The 11358-nt window shown below is 38.5% G+C and overlaps 1 protein-coding gene across 1 annotated transcript in view; it reads right to left on the reverse strand.

Annotated features, from left to right (window-relative positions):
* Window positions 1-2920, reverse strand: part of castor2 (cytosolic arginine sensor for mTORC1 subunit 2) — a 20885-nt gene extending 17965 nt beyond the window's left edge. Inside the window, exon 1 of the mRNA XM_032534262.1 lies at window positions 2610-2920. Coding sequence (XP_032390153.1) covers window positions 2610-2722 — 113 coding nt within the window. The 5' untranslated portion in view covers window positions 2723-2920. The remainder of the gene's footprint in view (window positions 1-2609) is intronic.
* Between the last annotated feature and the right edge of the window lie 8438 nt (window positions 2921-11358).

Below are 11358 nucleotides of genomic sequence, written 5' to 3' on the forward strand. Positions count from 1 at the left end.
TATTGTTCTCACTACGTACTGAATTTTTTTAAATAACCAAATTATGAGATTTCATATGAGATTTGTGTTTATGTAAAAAAAAGCATATAGTCTGATAATTTTTAGACTTAAAAATCTATTAGGATCAGTCTTGAAAATAAAGTATTGTTTAAGTAATACTCTTTACAGAATTATGTTAAACATGTCATCCAATTCAATGTCATGCCATATTTTTTTGTGTTTTTTTTACTGGAGGAAATGCCTGGAAAAAAAGACTCCACTGACATCATAAAATATTAACACACATTTATGAAATATAGAATTAATCTTCAAGGGAAAAAGGAGGTACTGCAGTGGAAACCATATACAGTAGTTATTGAGAGTGGTGATTGTTAAGGCCATCTGAATAAATGGGATAGATTCCCATGTTTACCACTGAGCGTTCATGCCAAAGACAACTAGAGACAGTTGAATGATGCAGAGTTGGCTGTGCAAGAGTTACAATACTAAGCATAGACAATATAGCACTATATTCATTAAGTTTGGGTTTAATTACTCTGAACCATGGACTTTGGCTGACATGAGGCATTTATGTCTGCTTGGTTTTCCAGCACGTCCGTATTATTGAACACAAGTTAATTACATCAGAGCAGGGTGCAAAATTAACTTTCTTCTAACTTCTTCACCATACCTAGAGATAGGCATGGGGTACTATCCATAAGATCATCTCTCAATGCAAATCAAACCAGCTATTAGGCTAACTGAATTAAAACCATGCCAATCTCTATGGTGAAGGGTATGTGATGATGTCGGGCTATTTTAATTCCAATGGCCAAGGGAACTTTATCAGGATGCATAACATCTTGGATCCATAAAACAACTGCCTTTTAAAAATAAAAACCTGCCTCCCTCTATGGTAATTTCACATAGGGGTGTGTATACTACCTACTGTTTTTTTAATTAAGGCACTAAGATCAATTTCCAAAAGAAGATTTTTTATTTTAGTCAACTTTAGCATGGATTCGTAAACTTATGAGGACCACTGTATTGTCTGTGGAAGACCATGAAACATGCTTTGATGAGTGTAATGTGTGCATTAAAAAAAGCACAATTTAAAGAGAAATTCTACTTGTGTTTGCAGTCAAGAGCAGATTATGGCTGTGCAAACTAGTGTTATAGACTAATGCAATGACATGTAGCTCTGTAGCTTCTCTAACTGGACTTGTGCAATAGCTGTGGCAGCTGTGTCTTCCCCCCCCCCCCATCAGTTCACACTTCAAATGTAGTGAGCAAAGCTGGGAAATCACAGAATGTGTTATTAAGTGACAGCAATCTTGACTACAAGAAATGCTACAAGTGCATCTATATATGTAGTTTGATGAGAATAAAACAGTGACTGATTACAAGATGCGCACATTGAAAAAGATCACACTGATTTTATAGAAGTGCAATACCCATTGTGTCTATATTCAAATGTGGCAAACATATCCAACCAAGAGGAACTGAACGTGATAAGATTATGTTTTTGAGTTTAGAACCGAAATGATAAATTGATTACTCTGATCGACAGAAAATGTATCTTAATTGTTTGCGTCATTGTTTCTTGCAAAAATGCCAAACGTTCTCTGGTCCCAGCTTCTCGATTATGAGGATTTGCTGCTGTTCTCATACCATTGTAACCTACTTGGGATTTTGGACTATTGGTGGGACAAAACTCATATGAAGTCTAGGAAATTGTGAAGTGCATTTCTGACATTTTATAGAACAGAGGATTAATCCATTCATTACAGATAAATCGATAATGAAATTATTAGTTAGTTGCAGCCTGATTACAGTAAAATCCAGTGGGTAATTCCAATTACATCAGGTAATGAGTAATCAGAAAAAACGGTGTTTTATTAGTAACTTTTCAGCACAGAGGAAGGTTTGATTATCAGCTCACTGCCACTTGGACTGCTGACTGACTCTGCCTGTTGTAAATAACCTGTGTCAGTAAAGTGAACTAATTTGTTTAGGGTAATATATTAATAGACTGTGGTGGTAATAAAAACTGCACAACGGAGCAATAACAAGTGTAAAGGCCCGTTGTCATGTCACTGCATGGGCTATTTAATTAAAGTTTCCTGAGGCTGAATGGCTCACAGTGAATATATCCACTTCATAGGACGGGAGACGCAGTAAAGGCCCGATCTGCTGTTTACTAGAGTTGGGTTGAAAACATGTTATGATTTCCGTGAGAGGAGGAAAAACTGCCTGCAAACACACACACACACACACGCACACGCACACGCACACCCGCAGGCGTCAACCCAGCTACAGATGGCACAAAGCTACAAAATGACACTACAGAACAAGGATAGGCCTGGAAACTGGTGGCAGAGACCAACACACTCACTAAGAATAACACATAAAGCTGCATTAAGCATTAAAGCAACTACATGAGCAGAAGTGAACACCGTTACCCTTTACACATAAGCACACAAGTGCATGCAGCCCCGGGCATTAGTTTGCCGTAATGTTAACAACAGCAGTATCCTTACAGTTAACACGTACGGCACTGTGAAGCACGTCAAAACCATAAATGACACTGTATATTTTCATGTAGCTGTCGCGTCTGGGAAGTTACGTACCTTGTTTTGGAAGCCAAGAAAGCGAGTTTTATTAATCCGTGAGTGCAAATCTGGATCCCCTCTTTTTCTATACTCGCCACTTTCAAGCTGTGCTCTAAAATATGAAGCTCCATCTTTTACGCCTTCTCATTTGAGGAACGACTAAAAGGTAAACACACTAATTACTTTCAAATAAGATTCATAAATAAATAAATACGTGCGCACACACGGCAGGCTAAAGGCGTATTAAATAGAGAAAGAAAGAGCGAGGCAGGGTGGAAAGCAAAGAGGTAAAAACGGACCTGCTGTCAAATCCTGCAACGGAACCGCGCACACTTCTGGTCGTAGGTTTTCAAAATAAAAGGATCCAGCACATGCCAGACAGAGGGCATTGAAGAAAGCCCTGAAGTTAAAGGAAAAGCTAAAGTTTGACATTTTGGGCTCATTTGCTTTCTGGTGGAGAGTTAGACACCATTGTAATTTCTGCAAACTAGTGAAGCTACAGCTATCCAATAGTAACACTGTCTTAGCTAGCTAGTAGGCCTAGTAACTTTCTGGAGTCTCTGGTTTCCTAGCAATGCCAGAAAGCCAAGAAATAGTCAGGCCCCTGTGAAATAGCATATGAACTAAACAAATAAGAAGTACAGTGTTAATAAATGATCACTGGACAGAGCCAAGCTTGCTGTTTTACCCTGCTTCCAGTCTTTGTGCAGAGCTAAGCTAACTGGCTGCTGGCTAATAATTAGCAAATACCTTACACCATGTGTGTATAACTGGATACACAGTCACTATGGTGCCTATTCCGTTCAGTGAGAATTACTCACCTGGTGCATACGCAAAATAAGCTTTTACTTCCTTAATAAGCGGCCCATTGAATATGCGCTGTAGAATTTCTATACCGCTCGGCTCATAGGCTTCACATGGAGGTGTAGTTATAGGTTTAAGTCACTTTTTTGAGGCTCAAGGGATGTTTTTCAAATATATAAAGTCCATGGATTTAAAAAACAATCAAAACATCTAGTTTGCATATCAAGGTGTCCTGTCAACAGTTTTACAGACGTCTCTTTTACAATGGTGTCCTAGTGCTTTTGGGCCACAGGGATTTTTTGTTGCAAAAATGCAAATGGAAAGGGAAAAAAAAAATGTCTGCAAGGCTCAGTGGCAGTATTTTTCCGTATTTGTAACCTTCAGACAGATAATGACTGCCCTTTAATTCAATTTTGCTTAATGAATACTTTGTAGCCCACCATTTTAATTCCGGTGCTTTTATTTTATAGAAATAACGTGAAACCGGAAAAGACTTTCTCACTAGCTTCCCGTAGCTTGTCAGACCAGTAGAAGCAGAGGACCGCCGGTCCCCATGTTTGCTCTCCGACTGGAATAGTTAGCAGCTGGTCGGACTGAAACAAACAACTTGCCATTCAAATGAAGGAGGCGGGTCTGCAATGAGGCGGGCATCATGGGAAATGTTGTCCTCTAGTGGATTTGTCTAACAGGTAGGTCTTCACAGGTGGATAGAAAGGAGGAAGGAAGAATAAATAAGATAACATAAGATATCTTCATTGTCTGGAATAAAATGTAAAAGAGAAAAAGGCTGTCTCTACAGTAGGCCTACATTAAATAGGTCTACATTATATTTTCATAAACTACATAGAATTTTCATTACAATGAATTGTCCTGTCCAAATTCAAAATTATTATTGAGGTAGTACTGTCTCTTGTTATAGTGGCATTAAAAACCGGTAGGGTGGTACACATGTTGAAAATGTAGGTTTACAAGTATATTTAGGCCTATGATTAAGAAATGCAACATATTAAAGTCTATAGTGTTAAATTTAATTAGTGTGCAATATACTGTATATAATGTACATACACTAGGCCTGCATGATTAATCGTTATAAAACCGCGATTTCGACTCACCCCTGTTCGCAAACTCAATTTTCAAATAACTTTTTTTTTTTTTAATGTTTTTATTTTGACTTTGATTCTTATTTAATTTTAAGAGCCGGCTGCATCACAAACACTACTACTTTCTTCCGTGAGTTTTAAACATACAGTAGACCGTATAAAATAGGTTTTAAAGTGCTCCCATTCGCTGCAATGCCCCCCCTTCTCTTCATTGAAGCCTCTATGTTTAGGCAAGGCAGCTTTATTTTGATAGCACATTTCAGCAATAGAGCAATTCAGTATGCCTTTCATTAAAAATATTAAAATACAAGAATAAAAGTTACAGTGCAGTGCAAGAAATTAAACATTAAATAGCAGTTCAAATAAAATTTACAGGCTTGTGGTGATGTTTGGTAGTGCCAATTTGTTTTGTTTTGTCATGGTTCATGTGTGCAATAAACATTACACTTTGTGAGGAAAAAAATCGTGGTAGAGAATGTAAATGTAAATGTGCTGTATTTATATAGCGCTTTTCCAGTCTTAACAACTGCTCAAAGCGCTTTTACATCTACAGGAAACATTCACCATTCACACACATTCATACACTGTGGCGGGGGCTGCCGTACAAGGTGCCACCTGCTCATCAGATAAACATTCAAACACATTCATACTCCGATGCGCAGCACCGGGGGCAACTCGGGGTTCAGTGTCTTGCCCAAGGACACTTCGACAATGACTGCAGGGGCAGGGATCGAACCACCAACCTTCCGATTGGCAGGCAACCGCTCAACCATCATGAGAGAGAATCATGATATCAATTTAAAAGTAAAAAAATCGTGATTCATATTTTTCCCCGAATCGTGCAGGCCTAATATACACACAATATGAAGTGCAGAAATAGAAAAGAATACTGTGACAGTTTGATATAATATACAATAAAATGTGCATTTTACTCTAAATAATATAATTCAATACAATGATAAATATGGCACAGTACAGAGAATATGGATCTCAAACAAACAAATAGACATAACGCACCTATTACATTTTTACTGCACCTTTTTTGTAAACTGGAACCTGGCCATTCTGTTCTGAAGCCGGAGCAGGGGCTAGCGTCCCTGATTGTGTGTTCACATGTAAAGGTACACTACCATTCAAAAGTTAGTAACTCCTGTCAAAGAAGCTCGATTGGGTCCAGTCAGATGTCTGAGAGAACTAGCCCACATGGCAGAATGGCCCTCTTTACAGAAAGATGTCATTTTGTATGAAGGGTTTGTTTTGTGGAGAACAAAACGCTGTACAATGGTTCAACCAGTCTGACAATTGAAAGGGCAGAGAGAGACAGCAACAGTTAATTAAGACTAGAAGAAATCAGAAGTCCTTGGTAAAAGAAACAAAGTTTAGCGTCAAAATGTGTGCAGATTTAAACAGAAACAGGTTCCCGTTTCTGTGTCAAGTGCACAACAATGCAGCCTGTGTCACGCTGGAATTAATCAGCTGAACATACAGACTGATGAATCCTTCTTTAAACCTCTTCAATCTAATCACTGAGCAGACTGCAGCGGGCCCCAAGAATAATGCACTAACTCAATATTTAAAGCCCAGTTGCACCGTTGTGGTTTAATAATGAGAATACTTGAGAGTCCCGTGGGCTTTTCTGGACTGGAAAATAAATTCAACGTCAAGTTGCGGGGACGTTGACTAAATGGAAGTTTGGATCTAATTTACTTTTTCTTTTGGAGCCTATTTCAAATGTAAATAATACATTTGGTGTCTGACTTAGGATGTTATTATCTCTGTTAAAATAGTTACTTTTGAAGGAAAGAAGAAAAACATCATTATACCAACTCATTCCAAACGTTTGAAGGATTGTGTATGAGCATGCAGGCTTTGAGGCTTGCCGGTGTGTTTGCATTCAGCATGTAATATAATCATATTTTCTAAAATAAGGTGGAAAGCTGTTGACTGTGAACAGCTTTGCCTCCATCTTGTTTAAAATCCTTTTGTCAATGAGTGTAGTAGAAATATGGATGTGGAATACGGATGTGCTTCTGTATTAGGAGGGAGTCAACACAACCGTCATTGTTTGTTGCCAGGTTGTCACTTCTGTGTATCAGAGGACAAGTTGAACCGTTCTCAACTTAGCCATGTCATGTTAGCCTTTTGAGTACTGGTGGCAGGGCAAAAGCATGTTTGATTTAAGGTTCACAATAATTGACATCCTCTTGCGTCTCCAGTGTTTGTGTGAATGGCTGTCACCTGCTGTGAGGCAGCAGTGGAAACACATAGTCACGGCTTGTAGCAGCACGGTGAGGTCAAACTGGGCTTTTGACCTGTCTTCATATACCCGGACATGTTGTTTACATGAATGGGACCGTTGTACTTGCTCTTCTTCTCTCATCTAGTACACTGGTTAATTAGGCAAAAGCGGGCAATTGCTCCGAATTTGATTCATATGTTGGGGAATTTGCATCCCTTAAGTACAAAATCAACTACTGTGGGTCCTATGTTATGTGTAGAGAGCCCTGTGTCTAAGGCTATATCTACACTACTAGGTTTTTGCTTTGAAAAACATAAATTTTGCTTAGTTCATGCCGGCCGTCAACCGTACTGCAGCTGTTTCAGAGATTCTAAAACGGAGACATTTGCAAACGCTCCTTAACCTGTTTTAGATTGAAAACTCCAAGTTTGAGTTTAAGTCTGAATAGGGAGAAACAGGGACCTTTTGGAAATGGTGACGCAGACACCCACACTCACATCAAAAACAACCACATCGGCTGTGAACAACCACCAACCACTACCAGTGGGTAATTCAACATGGGTACGGGATTACAGCTGTTTCTGACCTTGGTGTCAATACTAGCAGCTGTCGTGCAGTCAAATTCAGCATTTTATAATGCTACTACTGCATACATGCGGGCATGCCTTGGCGGAGGTCTGCGCTCTCCAAGTACCTATTTAGCTATTATAATGATTGAATTCAGGTTAAGGGCTTTAGGGTCTAAACATGTTGATTCCTGTCCATTGCGTGTTCAGTTTGTTGGCCCAGAGGAAGAAGCTGTGCACCAACCTTAAATCTCAAGCCCACAAGCAAGCAATCTTGGAGTGCTTTTTAATCCTGATTTGGATTTTGACTGCCACATCACAAATGGCGTTTTCTCTCACAGATACTTAAAATGTTATTTTTGGTCAGTTTTATGACACAAGAAGGCACAATTACTGCTCTTACCCTCCTCTATCCTGACCATATCTTTGCCCCAAAGGCTCCACTTTACCATTTCATTTGAAAGTCTTAAACCACTTCCTTGACGAGTGTATACTTGGCTGATAAATCCCGAAACACACTAATTGCTAGAACAATTAGTCTTAACAGCCCACAACTAAGTACTAATTAAGCAAACAAATACAGCTCTGCGATCACAACAGAGTGTCAACATAGTGTATTTCCCTTGGGACAGGTAACTATTGTTCTGCTAATCTGATGATGGGAAAGCAAATAGGTCCCTGTACAACAAAATACAATAACATAAAGACATTAAGTACTATTTCTTTAGTACACTGAGGCATTTGAAGTCCAGAAAGAGATATAATGATCATTTTCCATTATAGTTTATGTTTCCAAATAATGAGTTGTTTTTATTTTTGTGGTATTCCCTGTTAAAAAAAATAATATACTGTGTGAAATGTATTTGCGTTTCTTGACTGACATCTCCATGAATATTTATCAACCATTATTATTTATGAGCTCACAGACCCAGGCCCATTATGCAGTGACCAAGGTCTGTGTAATACATTTCCATTTACTTTAAATATATAATACAATAGAGTATATTAGGTATTGATTACTTGGAAGTGGATAACAAGTGAATCTTTCTTTGCATTGTGCCTGTAAGTAAATAAATAAATAGACCTGAACTGGACACCAGTGCGCTATCAAAGCCTTAATGGGTTTACTTACATGGTGGTGCTTTTAGTGTTTCACCGTTTACCTGATGGTCATTAAGGCTACGCTTTTATCCACAAGTTATTTTTTTGGCTTTCTTTACACGCCACGGGAAACTTTTTTTTTTTTTAAAGGTCTCTCGGCCACAGGTATAATCACTTGTGTGCCTTTAGCTGTTTTTATACCGCATTTGAAGGTAGGTTGAAAAGCCTGCCCTCCTAGAACAGGGATGTTGTACAGAACAGACAGTCTTTTCCTCTCCAGCTGCCTCATTCAGCTTCCTTTTTTAGCCTTGGCAAATTGATCACAAAGCTTGTTCAATTTAATGTTGGCCACCTACTGGCTCCATCCCACTGCTACCACCACGTATCTCTACTTGGGTGTTTTTTTTTTTTAGACTGAACGTGATGAATTGTATAAATGGCCCCTTTTTGGGGATAACTGCACACACACTGTGGAAAGAACATGGATAAAATAGAAATGTAGGGGTTATTTATTATATATTATTATCTCAGGTTGTATTTACCATATCATATGCTGATAGAAACAAACCTTTTTCCACATCATAAGCAGACATAATCCATCCATGGGAAATGTTAACTGATGGGGAAAGGTACTTTTGAAAATTTGATCCGACAATGGGGGGAGTGTGCAAACTTGGGGTTTTAAGTGAACAACTCATTTATCATTTAATTTTTTACATAAAGAATGACTGACTGATTGACTGAAAATAGATCTAATGAAACTCTTTAATTAGCTCAAGCAAGCTACATCCCTCATGGTAACTCATTTACACTCCAGCGACCTCAAACTCACTTTCCAAGATAGCTTGAATAGATTGGTAATCTTCCTAAAAAAAAAAAAAAACTTCTCTTGGAACATTAACAATGATAATTATTGTTTAAAAACATGAACAAATAAGCATACAATATCTTGCTTGTATAAGCATGTCAGCTAAGCAATCAAACATTTATACTTGTAATGCTAGGAACATAGTTTTTTGTTTTACATGGATCATAAATCTGTTGAGGATGCTGACTATTTGCATCAAACATGCAACTTTGGCCTTTAGGCCTTAATATTTAATAATGCATAGCCATCCAGTCCACGTTAAAGACCCTTTTTACATGGTTATTTTTTTAAAAAGGGAGTCATGATTTAAAAGCAATGACTAAAGTTAACCGCAATTATTAAAACATTAAAAAGTCAGCTGGACAGACATATGATATTGTCTCTAACTGCCAAGATACACATCCACAACAAAGCAGTACCAGCAGGGGGTTATATCCTGCAAGTTCCCACCAGCTGAGGTTGAAATGTCGAAGTCATTTTACTTTACAGTTTTTAGAATATTCAGGGAAAGTCGGCTCAAATTATAACATAACACAGTGAAGATTTCCTCATATTTAAATCGTTATAAAAAGAAGAAAGTGTTGAGAAAGAAGGATCAAATATACCAAATGATGCAATAAAAAACATATTTACTGCAGTTAAAAGAAAATGTTGGTGCAGTGCATGTACACAGAAAGAAAGTGTTTTTAGCCCTGGATGGGAGTTCAGTGGGGGAGAAAAATCTTTGCTCTTTGATTCCAAGAGGCTGATGGTAACTATGTTTCAAAACCCACCAAAATGAAAAATCCTGCCAGTGGACACTCATTCTCGGAGTTGGATCTCTCTCTGAGGAATAGAATTATCACAGGAGGAGGTGGAGTGGTGCATGAAGCCGGGCTGAAATGACTGCCAAAGGCAGCTGAGGCAGGGGACTGTTTAGAAATTCTTGCAGCAACATGATGATGATTGCTTTACTGAAAAGTCTTCAAAGCAAATTGCAGAAACAGCATATGGCACCTGATGGTGTGAGAAGTTGACAGTGTGGAGAAAATCTGTGGTTCAGTTGAGATGCATGAAAGCTCTGCAAAAGATGTTAAATGGACCTTGAGTTGGGATTATTTTGTCATAGACACTAATCCCCATGGTCAACAGGAAAGCTGTATGATCAAACTTGAAGTACAAACTAGAGTTAAACTGATCATGTATGAAGTCACAGGCTTTGTTGCATACAGAATATCTCAGGTGTACTGTATATGTTTGTCTTCAGGTACTTTTATGGTTGGAACCATGGTGGAACTGTCCTGTCAAACTATGAATTATACCTTTTATGCCCCTTACTTGCGTCCGAGCATACCAACACTTCCAACTGACTGACTTCCTCCAGCTTCCACACTCTGAGTCACTGTAGTTTCTGAGCACACGCAGCACGTTTCCAGATGCAGTTGTACTCTAGGTTGCACTAAACAACTCATCACATCAGCAGGCAGCAACAAATGTGAGGAATTCTTTGAATGACTTCAGACCAAAGGCACAAACATGCTGTTTATTATGTGATGCTTTATACCACAGTGACAAGAGGTGAAACCTGGATTAGACTGCGTGAATTCATCACCTACTGTGGGCTCTGCTAGTGACCGGACGACCAGCAAAATAAATTGAAGAAAAGAGATTCGGTGGGCCAAAAAAAATAGCATCAATGAGAGTTACAGGTATAATGAGGCCTTGTCTACCTGCTGAGCATGTTTGATCATGACTGGAACCAGCAATGTGGAGATGCTGCACTAGTGCCGTTTGTCTTTGCAGCCAAATAGTCCGCAATTACAGCTGAATGATATTTGTAGAAGAAAGCAGTTGGACTGATGTTGACTCACAGAACTGGTTTAAAAGTACAGTAATAGACCCAAAAGTGACTTCATCTTTGGCCTGATGATGGTACTGGATGGATTATTTGAAATTTGCATACAGGAAATCACATAATATGTACAGTAATATGGCTCACTTTTAGCTTAACATGCTTGAGACCCTGTTAATTGTTATCTAGCTATATTACACAATCTTACTTGTTGTTTTGTTTTTTTACAATGCAACCTACATCCACGGTCACTTTTGT

The sequence above is a fragment of the Etheostoma spectabile genome, chromosome 13 (genome assembly GCF_008692095.1).
Source record: "Etheostoma spectabile isolate EspeVRDwgs_2016 chromosome 13, UIUC_Espe_1.0, whole genome shotgun sequence".
NCBI lineage: Eukaryota > Metazoa > Chordata > Actinopteri > Perciformes > Percidae > Etheostoma > Etheostoma spectabile.